Source organism: Trichomonas vaginalis, chromosome VI (assembly GCF_026262505.1).
Source record: "Trichomonas vaginalis G3 chromosome VI, whole genome shotgun sequence".
Lineage (NCBI taxonomy): Eukaryota > Parabasalia > Trichomonadida > Trichomonadidae > Trichomonas > Trichomonas vaginalis.
This window is the reverse complement of record NC_067208.1, coordinates 8,817,022-8,831,596: the sequence shown is the minus strand read 5'-3', so window position 1 is coordinate 8,831,596 and position 14,575 is coordinate 8,817,022. Positions and strand designations below refer to the sequence as shown.

The following is a 14,575-nucleotide window of genomic DNA, read 5'->3' as shown; positions in this document are numbered from 1 at the left end:
GATTCGTACGTTAAATGATGAAAGGTCATATTGCATAAAATATGTTAAAAGGTTATCATAAAATTCCTTTGTGCATGAATTCATCAAATTCTTGAAATAATCAAATTGACCCTTGAATTTACCATTAACTCTTAAAACTACGTATCTTCTGTCTCCAACTTCAATTTTGACAGGGTAGACGTTGTTAGTTACGAAAATGAAGTTTGCAACGTTCTGTGCTGTTCTTCTGGGTTGATTCTTTTCAGTAATTCTTATTTGATTATCCGTAATAATTGATTTCAAAGCGTTGAAGTTTGCGAGTCTATCTTCACCTACATTCTTGAGTTCATTAAGTACAAGAAACATTTTATTCTCAACTACTGAATTGAAATTACCCGTTAGCTCACTTATTTCAGTAATGTTTTTGATTGAATAACCGGCGAGAAGTTCAGAAATAATGTCTGTAAATCTGTTTTTACCTGTTTCCTGAAGTCCTTTCAAAATAATTGCTGTTTCATTCTTGATTCCAGGATGTTGAATCATTGATGCAATCCAGCCGAGAAGGTATTTATACACTTCATCGTTATTATCACAAATGGCTTCTTTAATGAAATTCATAAACATTTCAATTTTTGAGTAATCAGGCTTTTCAAGAATGTTGTATTTATAACCCTGAAACGTTGAGAAAACATCTGGGGAATCAGATTTAAAGCAAACACCCTTAACGGTTAATGAGGATAATTGATTTAATAGTACGTCCCATGCTGTTATGGTTTTACCTTCTTCTTTAAATAATTTAATCATTTTGAGTGACTCTTTCATGTTTGATTGAAGAACGAATGATATTTGATTCATTTTGTCGTGTATGTTGTAATCTTTCTGAATGAAGTATTTGTTTCCACAATCTACAAAACGGATTACACGTGATAAATCCTCAATTACTTCAGAACTGTTTTTATACTGATGATTTTCAGCCTTGCGTCTAATATCTGTTATCAAGAATGAATCATCAAGTTTTATATCAAATGTTATTTTTGGCTTACGTAATAAAGGTAAAACGTATTCATCATAATATTCTTTTTGATATAGTTTTAGAATCTTCACCAAAACAAATGGAGAAGTCATTAAATGTGCATATCTACTACGTGCTTTTTCAAAATTACTTTTAGCATTTTCTGTTAAACTGCAGAAGTTATAAACGTTATCGTATGCTTCATTAATCAAATGATCCGGTAACAAATTAATTGCTTGAAACAGTGTGAATAATGTTACTTCTTTTTCTAAATTCATGTTTCCACCGTCATTATGTACTTCAAAATCACTGATGCCATCAACTATGCTCTGGGCAAGTTTATCGTCAATGTTTACATCTTTGTTTTCATTCATGATAGTCTTTATTTCTTCGTTCTTCTGTTCAACTCTTACCTTAATATTCAAATCATTTAATATATCATTCACTGTTCTGGTTAATATTGAATCGTAACTTCCACGAATGAATGAGTATGTTTTTATTGGTTCTGTTGCATTCTTGCGAACTCTTGAATCAGCCATAACTACTAAAGAACGCTTTGAATCATCAATAGAAGTCATGATATCGATATCATAATCATTGCAGGAATAACATTTAATCATTCTGTTCGAAACTGAATAGAAGAAATTAGTGTTGCAATAAATGTGAAGACCTCCTGAAGCGGTTTTAACGATAACATCTTTATCCGAAAGTTTTGATAAAATATCTTTTCTAACTGTTTCTTTAAGTTCATCATTGTATGATTTATTGATATCAACATCTATAATCGTTAAATTTGAAATTTTATTTACTAATAAAGCCATACCAGTTTTCCTTCCTCTTCCTTCATCGTGTTTGAGGTAGTTATGTAAATCAATCTTGTTTTCACCAATTCTTTCGTTGAGGGTTTTAGTTTCTGCCACAACTAATTCCTCAGCTAATGAATCAATAACTTTTTCATCAGAAACAATATAGTTGCTGTTGTTGTTTGTTGCTGTCATTTATATAGGAATAAAAAAATAAAAATAATTTTAAAACTAACTTTATTTTTGGACTGCATCAAATTTCCGGGACTGTTGTCAAAATGTCATGTTGTCATCATTTTTAAGAGAAGTTAATTAACCTGGTGACATGGTGACGTAGTGACACTTTCAGTTCTTCAAAAATAATTAATTATTGAATAACCTAAAAACCATTAACGATAAAATATATTTCCAGGACTGTTGTCAAAATGTCATGTTGTCATCATTTTTAAGAGAAGTTAATTAACCTGGTGACATGGTGACGTAGTGACACTTTCAGTTCTTCAAAAATAATTAATTATTGAATAACCTAAAAACCATTAACGATAAAATATATTTCTGCAGTTCATCCGTTACTTCATTATCTCATTAATTACAGACATAAAATATATTTAGTTTAGAAGAATTTTCTTATTCTTTCTGGCATATTTTTGTCTTTCCAGTACTCCCGCTCTAATGGTCCCAGATGTGTTGGCTTCGACTCTCTCAAGTTCTTAGATGGTATAACATCTTCAACGCCTCCTTCATATCTTACTTTATAAGTGTCATCGTTTGTGTTATAGCCAAGTATCTCAATAACCACTCCTCGCTTTGCTTCGTCAATGGTTTCAGCAAGTTTGCCATTACTACTTTCAACTAATTTATGACGAGGATAAAACGCAATAGAGTCGTCGGCAGCTTTTATAAGATATCCATTACCTTGCGTAGAGTCTACGATATAATAGTTTCTACTTAACCTTAAACGTTTCTTTGTCAACGGTTTGTCGTCAAGAACTACACGAACTTTTGTACCAGGAATAAGGGTAAATTGTGTTGAATTTCTGATATTTTGTGTTTGACTTCGTTTCTTTTGTATATACTTTTCTTCTTGTTGTTGTGTCATTGAATTTGGTGTATGTCCTGTTGTAGAATGTGTTGAGGAATTATATACTTCGAGAAAGTGTTTCATTGTTTCTTCGGTAAAGTCTCGCTCTTGGTTTAAATCTCTGAGCGTTCTTATGAAGCGGTTTATGATGCCGAGTATGTTATGGTTATGGTCTTCAGTAGTGTAGTGAGTTATGTTATGCTTAATGAGAAATTCTGTGATTTCATTACTGAGGTATGCACTGTCTTGGTCTGATGTTAAAGTACTTGGGCTATGTTCTGCTACAAACTTTTGTAAAACTCTTAACACTTCACGAGTTCCTTTATTTTTCATTGGATATGCATATGCTTTACGAGTGTTAACATTAATGAAGATGAGGAATGGTTTATGTCCTCCTTTTCTGCTTTGAATGAGAGTGTCAAATTGGTATGCGTCAGGAGTGTTGGAGTAAATTGGTAAAAAGTAGTCGTAAGGGTTTATTTTTGTTTGATGTACAACATTTTTGTCAAAGAACCTTTTCACTTCAGCTCTGTTAGTAAATCCCCAACTCTTTGCAGCTTCATTGAACTTCTTAAATGACCTCCATGGATGTTGTTCGAATACTTCTTTCAAGCTCATTTATGTAAAGTTAAAGATTTTATTCTAGGCTCAAGCGCGTTCATTGAACGCGGTACCATGCGAATATAGTCACAAATGGTGGCATATAATCTGCACCCGAGCCTGTTGGATTTGTTGTGAAAGTGTGTGAATGATTTCCTCCTGGTTCAGTTGGTAGAAAAGTCTTTTTTGCTGAATTGTTATAAGATGAAGAGAAAACGTCATGGCCAGCTTCATACTCTGAGTTGTATAATGGGTGGTCTCTTAATGAGTGGCTATGGTCGCCAGAAAAGTTTGTCGTTCCTGTATGAGTGTGTGGTGGAAGGTTTGCTTCTTTAATTTTCTTCGAACCTCCTGTTTGCTTTGAATATCTAGCACAGTATAAGAATTTATCTACAATCTGCTTCCACATACCAAAACCTAAAACTGTTTCTGGATTTGTTGAATTCATTGACGTATAAATAGAACCAACAGGATATAATGTTTGAAGTATTTCAGTCTTTAATGTTTGAAGCTCTGTTTTGTCTGCTTTCTTATCATATAAATCTTGAGCAGTGAATTTAACATTATTTTCATCATCCATGACATAAACATTTTTACAGCTAATTTCTTTCTTCGTTGTTATGTTTTCATTCAATGTTAAACCTTGTGGAAAGTTAGGAGGTTTATAATATAATGCATCCCCACCAGTTCCGCCAACCGTTCCTTCAATACTTTCTATAGCAACAGTTGAGAAGGAGTTATGTGTATGTTCTTTATCTGCTTTTTTATCTAACATTGCTGGTAGTTCATGTGTTTCAAAGTTTCTGACATGACCTTCAATGTTCATACATTTACTATTTAAGGAGTTTAGTGTATCTTTTACGCTTGTACTTGGATTCTCTAAAGGTGCACTTGAACCAAGGGTATAGTTCAATATTATGTCGTCTGCTCTAACAGTAGTGAAGGATTTATGTGTATGTTCTTTGTCAGCTTTACTATTTAATGTAGCTTGAAGTTCATTTATATCGGAGATATTGTGTTTATGAGATTTCAAAACTTTGTTCGTTGCGTCAAGTTCATCTTTGCTGGCTTTACTTTTAATAGCATCTTCAAAAGTTATTTTTGCCTTAACTCTCAAAGTAAATTTTGGTTCAACTAATACACCGTTAACAAAGAAGTATGAAGCATAAATTTCATTGTTATAACCAAATGCTTCTGGTGCTTTACCTGTGTCATACTGTACAGTACAGCTTATGTCATAACCTTTAGCACGAATGAATTTATATCTTCTTTCATTAACATCTTCCGTCTTCACTTCTTCATCCTGTGTTAAATATCCATGATAATCCGTTATAATCTGTTCGTCTGAACTTATATAATGAACATGGTTTTTATCTGCTTTTTCGGCTAATTTCTCTTCTATCTCATTTATTTCAAGTTCATGCCTACCACCACCTCCCGAAGAAGTATTTTTCTTCAGCTCTTGAAGAACGTCCACTTCGCCATCTTTGGTGTCAATAATGAGACTTTGAGTTAAAACCTTTCCTGTCTTAATGGATGTTTGTAAAACTTCTTCTTCACGGTGTTCGGGGTCATGGGCGTCATCATATCTTGTGAAATCAGAGATGTTGTCATACATTAAGCATATCTGTCTCAAAAGTTCTGCTATTTGAAACTGGAACGAAAGATATACAGAACTTTCATCATCTCCTAAAGTCAAGTCTGCTTTCTTAAGTATTTCTTGAATGTATGCAATGAGAACAGAGTACCTTGGAAAATATTCGAACAATATTTCATTAGCTGTTGGTTTTGGTGGTTCTTCTGGAGTTTCTGTTGTTTCAGTTCCTTCTGTAGGTTCTGTTGGAGTTTCTGCATCTCTTGACTTCAATGCTCTTGCTCTCAAAGACCTAAATGTTAGAGCACCAGGTTTTACAAAGGACTTTATAAATGCTTTAATAGTTCCTGGTAAGTTATTGTTAGCATTAAGTAAGTTCCTTATGCTTCCATCATGTACGTCCATAGCACTATGTAAAAAATCTATACTTTTCTTGTAGTCAGCAATAGACTGACTGTGATTTTTTAAAGATTTGTCAATACCTTTAAGCCAATCTTCATGCATATCTGATACTGAGCCAAGAATATCATTTGCTTCCTTTAGTGTATTTTGTGCTTCTCGTAAAGTATCCAATCCCGTACGTGCATTGTTTGCTATACGTCTTACAGTATCTATTTGACTCCTTGTTTCTTGCATCCAACCAGATAAAGTTTTAATAGTATCAGAACCATTTGAAATGAAGTTCAAAGCATTTTTAACGTCATCTAAAACTTCTTCACCAAGTACTGCCCATATCTTTCCGATTTGGTATTGAAGAACTCCATATGAAGCAGCTGTTAAACCAGTATTTATAAGGTTCCATATCCATGATTTAGCAGTTTTTCCATCCTTTCCATCTTCACCATCCAAACCGTTTTCGCCTTGAGGTCCTTGTATTCCTTGTATTCCTTGTATTCCTTGTGGTCCTTGAGGTCCGGTGTCACCCTTCTCTCCTTTCAGTTCATCTTTATGTTCGTTATAATATTCTAATGTCATAAGGTGTACATCATTACTGCTACCAGCAACGCCGAGAATTTGTTTCTCATTCATGACTAAATTCTTTAGGCATTTAATGTTGTCGTCAAATCGAAAGCTCTTTAACAATTCAATGAGAACATTTAATACTTTCACTAATGAGGCATCTACTGTAGAATTTATATATTGCACCGTTCCATCATTTATGATGGGAACTTTACTTATTGTAATGAATGGGTCATACGTGTTAAAAGTATCGAAATCAATGACTTTTTTAGTTTTTCCATCGTCAATGACTAAATCATTGCCTTCAATGGTTAAAGTTGAGTTTTCGTTTACTAGTTCATGTGCTCTTCTTGCTTCATTTGTTTCATACGCATATGCAGCAATAGTCATATTTTAATGAGAATAAAATGTTGTTCTATTTGCAAAGTACAGACCCAAACGAATACGGGACAGTAAAGCTACAAACAAACTTAGGTCTACAGAATGAGGCTCTTGCATTCAGAATGGTTGACTTCAATACTATCGCTTCATTCGTTATAACAGATGAAACAGATTTCATGGAGATTGAAATAGATGGAAAGAAGCACGAAATAAGATTTCACAATAATGTAGAATATAAGATGGAAACATTAGCTGGAGTGTTAAATGCTCTCATAAATACTACAATAAACAAGGATAACGAAGAAAACGTAATGAATGTTAAACTTATTGCAGGAGTTTTGAAGTTCAATTATGCGAAGGAGTTTAAGATAACACGAATGAGTCATAGAGTACAACTTCTTTTGGGTGCATACCATATGACATTTCCTTTGAAAAGTGTTGACAAAACGATTGAGATGAAATCTGTTCCATACGTATGTTATGGTAATTGTTTATACATTGAGTCTAAAATAGCTAATGTCACAGGCATTTCAGGAGTTAATAGTAAAGGTTCAGTAGAATATAAATCCTTCTGTTATGCAGTCAATTCAATGTTCATTCCAAACGTTCCTGTCATAGCAACTCATTTAGGTAAATGGGTTCGCATTAGTCCTCATAATTTGAAAGACATGCAATTCAGACTTGTTGATTTTCAAGGAGAGCCTGTAGAACTGAAGGCACCAGTGCGAATGACTGTTGAAGTTGACTTTTTAGAAAATATTAAATGCAACAGCTTACAAGAGAACTCAGAGCTAAAAATATAAAGTATGAATGTTATGTATTAGGTCATGAACTTTGGTTGTTGCTGTTTGATGAAACAAATGAATTAGTTATGTCAGTCAAGAGAACAGAAAAATATTGTGTTAGTGAAAACTGCACCAAGTCAATAAGATTAGGTTTGCATTATGAAGATGAGTTCGATACTGTTGAAGAAGTTTTGGATAGATATTACAAATTGCTAACTTGAAATTTTTTTTGACTGACGGCGCAAAGCGCCAAGATGGGCTCAAAGAGCCCTCCTGACTGCTTTAATTTACTAAAACATATTTCAAACAAAGCTTATAGTCAGTAGATAGTTTTGTATACTCGTTCGAATATTTATACTTAAACTCAACTCCTGTAGTTCCTGGTGTTTCAATGATGCGGATGTTACCTATTTTCATGAATAGTGGAGTTTGACCACAGCATTCGATTTCAGGGTCGAGATAGTCAATGACACATTGTTTCCCTGTTATTCGTGAGATAACATTTTCAAGGTCCTCCTTTGTTAGAATTATTTGGTTCTTGCTTATAAGATTTGTCAAAAGCTTCTTATCGTCTTTGAGTAAGATAGTTTGGTATAACTGAAGAAGGTAATGGTCTACGTTATCTGAAGGATTTGTTTGAACATTTGTGTAAGGATTGTCGTTGGCTTCTCTTGAAAGAATTTGGTCCAGTGGTGGATACTCTAACTTAACATCTGATGTAGCGTTAGCGTTTGAAGCTGAGTTTAAATTCACGTAGAGATGTGAAAACTTAAATTTTATAATCCCTGGGATGCACTTTCTTCGATTTTTTTAAATTTTTGGGATAAATTTTGACATCTTTTTTTTTGCTGGCGACCCCCCCCCCGTTTAGGGCATCAAAAAAACATGTTGTTTCGTTTCAAGATCGGGATATGTTGTGAACCCGACATCTTTCATTAATGAAGTGATTTCTTAAGTTGAATAAAAACAAATTTGATTGAAATTCATACAAAATTTCTTTTTATCATTATTATTTAAGATGCTTTTTTATGTTGAATTGTTAATTTTTTTATTTCCACCTGGGATATTTTGAATTGGGCTAGCCCAATCCCACCTCTCAATTTTCTCTCAATTGGGCAATGGGGATCCCATATAAAATGTATTGTAACAAAATTTTACATGCATAATATAATACAATTAAACAACATTCTAAAAATATTAAATTCACATCATTTACTTGAAGATTTTATATTTTCAACAAAAATTAATACAATAATTACATTAAATTGAGGAGATTTATAATATTTATTATAAATTAAAATATTATTACTCATTAATTTGTTGAAATATTGCATTTTAGTGGTAAAAATTAAAATTTAAGTTTACATGGAGAAAAAAAATTTTTAAATTCCAAAAAAAATTCAATTGGGATAACGATAGGGACAAAAATTTAGAATCCCCATATGCTTGGGATAAAATCACATGACTAATTCACGGATTTCAGCTCTGGTTCTTTTTCTTTCAAACACTCTGAACTATAGTTCTTTATGACAATATTGTTTGTCGTTCGTGAGTCAACATTTGATGTTGGTTCAATTGGAACATTAACGGCACCAGCTAAGATGGATTTGCTTCTCATTTCATATAGAATAAAAACCTTTTATATGTATGAAATGAACAATATACTCGACAAGGGTTTGAATGTAAAGCTAACGAATGAAAATATTGTTGAATTCACTGAGACAGGAGCTGTGTATAAAGATGTAGAACTACTGAACAAAAGAGCTAAGGGAAGAAGCAGGAACATGAACAAAGGGTGGAAGCCTATAAAAATTTATGTCAATGATGGCTCAGGAGGTTCAAACATAAAGTATGCAGAAAGTTATAGAGTTTATGCTCTCAAAGGTGAAAAGCCTTCATTTAAGAACAGCTATCTAACGCATATCCTCAAAAGCTAACGGATGGGGAAGTGGATGATATGAATGACAGCAAAAATATTAACAGAAATGGCGACAGAGATGCATGGAATTTGTTTACCATCAGTCAATTGAAGGTTAAACTTTAAAACAATGTTGGTCGTTCCCATGGAATATTTTTGACTTTAATGGTATTAGTCATGATATGAATCTCAAGGTATGAACGAGGAGAGATGAAGACTTATATGCTTCCCAAATTTCTTCAAAAGGTAATGTTATACCTGACTGTTTCCAAATGAGTTCAATATCATAACGTGAGAAACCTTGAAAGATAACGAAGTCAGTTATGAGACGTTTTATGTTTAAAGCTAAAAACCTCCATGTTTGCATAAGTATTGCTACAGTTAAGTGGTAATGTCTGACTTTAGTAATGATGTTAGCTAATGGTGAGTCTGGTTTTGACACTAAACCTTTACCAGCGAAGTCGTCACAAACTAATAAAGTGTTTGATGGATACTTTTTGAAGGGGTATTTTGAAAGTTTTGACAGAATGTAGTTTGTAAGTCGTTTCATATCGTAAACTCCTGAGTATTGACGTAAGTGGTGTTTGTCAATAATTCTTTCCATCTCCTCAGAAGTCTTTTGCATTCCTGACTGTATAAATTCAACGATGGCATAATATTTCCTCTTACGTCGAATGTAACGTTGAAGAAATTCAATGAGTTCACTGTCTGGAACTTTAACGACAGAGGCTTGAACTTTTGACATAAATGTTTTCGCTGTTGAGTCCATAGAGTCTGAAGTTGCTGATATAATGATTTGGTCATAGTAAGAGTCGTTTCCTAACGCTCTGTTATGAGTATATGACGAATGAGGTTAAATGTCTTACCTGAACCCATCTTTCCACAATAGAAATAAACACCATTTGAACAGAACTCATAGTCCTTGCTGAAAGGAAGAATGAGAGAAGAGTTAAGTTTGTCTGTAGTTTCATTCATGTCTTCATCTACGTCATGTATTAAATGCTTCATTTTATCTCCATTAAAAATGCAAGTCAGAAATATTCAGAACATAGCACCGAGTCTAACTGACAAGAGTATAAAAGATATACTATGAACATGTTATGATGAAACCTACCAAAATTCAAGAAAGTCAGTATACTTATGAATATCCAAGACACTGGGTAGAGTATGTAGGAGGTGAGAAAGCTATTGAAATCAGACAGGTTCGAAGTATTCCAGCAGGAGAACAATATTATTGAAGAACTTTAATGTTTTGAGATATAATGATGAAACAAAGAAGCAAGATAGTTTTCCTGTTGCTGTGTATGTGAACTTAGATACAGGAGATGACATGAAAGTTTTTAACACAAAGCTTCAAACGGTAGTGAGAGAACAACTGACTGCGGAAGGGCATCCATTACCTTCAGAAGTTACCATAGCATATAATTTTGAAACAAACTCAATAGATTTTAAAGTCATCTCTGCAAAGAAGTCAGGTTTTACATTTAATGAAGCAGATGTATATTCGAATGAAAACTTCAAAGCTATTGCATGGTTAGATAATGACGATTGCTTTAAGAAAATATTTAAATACAGTGACTCAACGATGTCAATAGATGACCTTCGTGGAATGTTACCATCGACGTTTACAGTAGAAGGTTCAGCAGGATTGCTTACAAGATTGTCAATTGGTGGTATTTGGTCTCGTGAGAACATTGTTATAAAATCCAGTATAAGTGAATTTGCTGAAGAATCTATATTATGTCTTTCAAACTACATGTATTCGCCGCCGAAGCATTATAGTATAACAAACTTTGTCAGTAAGTTTAACATAAGACTTGTCGAACCTTCTTCAATGAAAGATGTTGTTCTACCAAAAGATGGAAAGGATGGACTCATTATTGAAATGATTTTAATTGCATATTAAATGAGCTTGTTCTTGAAGGTCATTCATGATGAAATAACTGTTGTAGAAGATGTTAGCAATTGTTCAGACATTTTGAAGCGTATAGATGATATAAGAAATAAGTTAGATAGACCGCAAAGCGGTGAGGGCGAAGCCCGTGAGAATGTTTATGTTTCATTGACTTTCTCCAGTAACGAGAACTTTTATGAGATAATATTGAAGAGAGATGATTTTAATATGGTGTAAATGGTAGCTTGGGCAGCTTTAGGCGCAATGGGAACAAAAGCATTAGCATTTGGAGCAAAAGCACTTGGAGCTTATGACGCAGTAAATAAAATGAGTGGAGGAAGGGTTTCGAAGACATTAGATGCAAATAAAGGAAATATTGGAGGCTGGGTTGCAAAGAAGTTAAGATTAAATAAAATAGGGCTCATAAATAAAGCATCCAATTTGGTTGCGACTGAGTCAGAAAATGCTTTAGGAAAGGACGATGAGTTTGCAAAACACGCAAAAGACTTTAATGACCAGATGAAAGGTGAAACAATGCATTTAAATAGATTCGATGGAACTAAAGAAAATGTTTCTTCTCCACCAGTAGTTCTTCCGTATGGTCCCTATGGAATGTATGGAAACCCTTACGAAAGACCATTTGACCCATTGACTGGTGGAAGTAACTGGTATCATTACGGCCGAAGAAGAAAGACAGTCAAGTTGGAGACAGACGTGAAGAAAGCAACTAAAAAGAAACCAAGGAAGAGAGTTATAAAGCAATGAATTCAACAGGGTGAAAAAACAGGTGAAAAAGAGGTGAGATCTCACCACTTCACCTAAATTTATTTTTGTGCTATGTTTTCATACGTGTGAGGGTGGTGATATCATTTATTTTTAAGTTTATTTTTTTATTTTACTGAAAATTTTTATTTGGATGTAAATGACAGAACAAAAGCAACTCATTCGAATTCCACAGTATAACAAACATACATTTAAACATTTATTCTTCCTTCCTGAGCATAACATGTTCTTTCAAATACATCCGAGACCAGTTGACTTTTCATTGACTGTGTATAAAGATAGAAATAGTTATATCATTAAACCATACGATGACGAAGGTAAGTTATGTAAATTGTACGTTAAGAAGTTAGAGAAAGTTTATGGCTTCAAGTATGACTACAATAGGGTTAACACTGATGATGAAGATATTGAGGAAAATTTATGAGAACATTAGTGAAGTCGTTAGTGAGAACGATAGTGAGAACGTTTATTTTTTACATTAGTGAGTTCGTTAGTGAAGTGGTTGGCGGCTTTGTAAAGTGTCAAATTCACAAGTATTGGGTAAGGTGGAACGCAGTGCCGCCGTACCCAAGACTTGTATACTAACTGAATAAGACTGACAGTTTGAGTGACAATATAACTGACGGTTTGACTGACAATATGACTGTTGATTTGAGTGAGTGTATGATTGAGAGTTTGGGTGACAATATGACTCATAGTTTAAGAGAGTGTATGACTGATGGTTTTAGTTAGAATAAGACTGACAGTTTGGGTGACAATATGACTTCGGTTTGACAGACACTATGAATTAGCTTTTTATTGAGAGTAAGACTGATAGTTTGTCTGACAATATGACTGACGGTTTGACACACACTATGACTTACGGTTTTAGTTAGAATAAGACTGACAGTTTGAGTGACAATATAACTGACGGTTTGACACACACTATGAATTAGCTTTTTAGTTAGAATAAGACTGACAGTTTGAGTGACAATATGACTGACGGCTTGACACACACTATGAATTAGCTTTTTAGTTAGGATAAGACTGATAGTTTGACTGACAATATGACTTCGGTTTGACAGACACTATGAATTAGCTTTTTATTGAGAGTAAGACTGACAGTTTGGGTGACAATATGACTGACGGTTTGACACATGCTATGAATTAGCTTTTTAGTTAGGATAAGACTGATAGTTTGGGTGACAATATGACTTCGGTTTGACAGACACTATGAATTAGCTTTTTATTGAGAGTAAGACTGATAGTTTGTCTGACAATATGACTGACGGTTTGACACACACTATGACTTACGGTTTTAGTTAGAATAAGACTGACAGTTTGAGTGACAATATAACTGACGGTTTGACACACACTATGACTTACGGTTTTAGTTAGAATAAGACTGATAGTTTGACTGACAATATGACTTACGGTTTTATTTAGAATATGACTGAGAGTTTAGGTGACAATATGACTGTTGATTTGAGTGAGTGTATGACTGACCATTTTAATGACAATATGACTGACGGTTTGAGTGACAATATGAATTACGGTTTTATTTAGAATATGACTGAGAGTTTAGGTGACAATATGACTGTTGATTTGAGTGAGTGTATGACTGACCGTTTTAATGACAATATGACTGACGGTTTGAGTGACAATATGAGTTACGGTTTTAGTTAGAATATAACTGAGAGTTTGGGTGACAATATGACTCATAGTTTAAGAGAGTGTATGACTGATGGTTTTAGTTAGAATAAGACTGACAGTTTGGGTGGCAATATGACTGTTGATTTGAGTGAGTGTATGACTGACAATTTGAGTGACAATATGACTTCGTTTTGACAGACACTATGAATTAGCTTTTTAGTTAGAATAAGACTGACAATTTGAGTGACAATATGACTGACGGTTTGACACACACTATGAATTAGCTTTTTAGTTAGAATATTACTGACGGTTTGACAGCCTCTATGACTTACGGTTTTATTTAGAATATAACTGAGAGTTTGGGTGACAATATGACTCATAGTTTAAGAGAGTGTATGACTGATGGTTTTAGTGAGAATAAGACTGACAGTTTGGGTGACAATATGACTGCTAATTTGAATGAATATATGACTGTCGGTTTGGGTGAGAATAAGACTAACAGTTTGAGTGACAATATGACTGTTGATTTGAGTGAGTGAATGACTGACAGTTTGACTGACAATATGACTTCGGTTTGACACACACTATGAATTAGCTTTTTAGTTAGAATAAGACTGACAGTTTGAGTGACAATATGACTGACGATTTGACTGACAATATGACTGACGGTTTTAGTGAGAATAAGACTGATAGTTTGAGTGACAATATGATTGTTGATTTGACAGACACTATGAATTAGCTTTTTATTGAGAGTAAGACTGACAGTTTGACTGACAATATGACTGACGGTTTGACCGACAATATGACTGACGGTTTGACAGCCTCTATGACTTACGGTTTTATTTAGAATATGACTGAGAGTTTGGGTGACAATATGACTCATAGTTTAAGAGAGTGTATGACTGATGGTTTTAGTGGGAATAAGACTGATAGTTTGAGTGACAACATGACTGACGTTTTGACTGACAATATGAGTGACGGCTTTAGTTAGAATATGACTTAGAGTTTAGCTGACAATTGGCTGACAGTTTGAGTGACAATATGACTGAGAGTTTGACTGACAATATGACTGACGGTTTGAGTGAGTGTATGAATGAGAATATAACTGACGTTTTGACTAACAATATGACTGACGTTTTGACATCGAAATTCA

General features: G+C 33.9%; 6 protein-coding genes and 2 pseudogenes across 8 annotated transcripts, besides 1 other annotated feature; 2 read left to right on the top strand and 6 right to left on the bottom strand.

The window, feature by feature from the left end:
* Positions 1 to 12,308: part of a mobile genetic element that runs on past the window's edge.
* TVAGG3_0831140 (uncharacterized protein) lies at positions 44 to 1,611 on the bottom strand (the record flags this gene model as incomplete). Its single annotated transcript, XM_051248480.1, has 1 exon — positions 44 to 1,611. A coding segment is annotated over one exon (1,568 nt), but the record flags the coding sequence as incomplete, so codon positions are not given.
* On the bottom strand, positions 2,408 to 2,893 carry TVAGG3_0831130 (integrase core domain containing protein family; the record flags this gene model as incomplete). The annotated part of the gene is made up of 1 exon (XM_051248479.1): positions 2,408 to 2,893. The coding sequence occupies one exon, from the start codon at positions 2,891 to 2,893 to the stop codon at positions 2,408 to 2,410; it is 486 nt and encodes a 161-aa protein (XP_051083954.1).
* Positions 2,917 to 3,493, bottom strand: TVAGG3_0831120 (integrase core domain containing protein family; the record flags this gene model as incomplete). The annotated part of the gene is made up of 1 exon (XM_051248478.1): positions 2,917 to 3,493. A coding segment is annotated over one exon (577 nt), but the record flags the coding sequence as incomplete, so codon positions are not given.
* TVAGG3_0831110 (keratin-associated protein family) lies at positions 4,249 to 5,093 on the bottom strand (the record flags this gene model as incomplete). Its single annotated transcript, XM_051248477.1, has 1 exon — positions 4,249 to 5,093. A coding segment is annotated over one exon (845 nt), but the record flags the coding sequence as incomplete, so codon positions are not given.
* On the bottom strand, positions 5,120 to 6,044 carry TVAGG3_0831100 (organellar and viral DNA polymerase type B; the record flags this gene model as incomplete). Its single annotated transcript, XM_051248476.1, has 1 exon — positions 5,120 to 6,044. A coding segment is annotated over one exon (925 nt), but the record flags the coding sequence as incomplete, so codon positions are not given.
* Positions 6,437 to 7,213, top strand: TVAGG3_0831090 (uncharacterized protein; the record flags this gene model as incomplete). The annotated part of the gene is made up of 1 exon (XM_051248475.1): positions 6,437 to 7,213. The coding sequence occupies one exon, from the start codon at positions 6,437 to 6,439 to the stop codon at positions 7,211 to 7,213; it is 777 nt and encodes a 258-aa protein (XP_051083950.1).
* TVAGG3_0831080 lies at positions 9,236 to 9,858 on the bottom strand (annotated as a pseudogene). Its single transcript has one exon. A coding segment is annotated over exon 1 (623 nt).
* TVAGG3_0831070 lies at positions 10,770 to 11,019 on the top strand (annotated as a pseudogene). The gene has a single exon. A coding segment is annotated over exon 1 (250 nt).
* Positions 12,309 to 14,575: the final 2,267 nt, after the last annotated feature.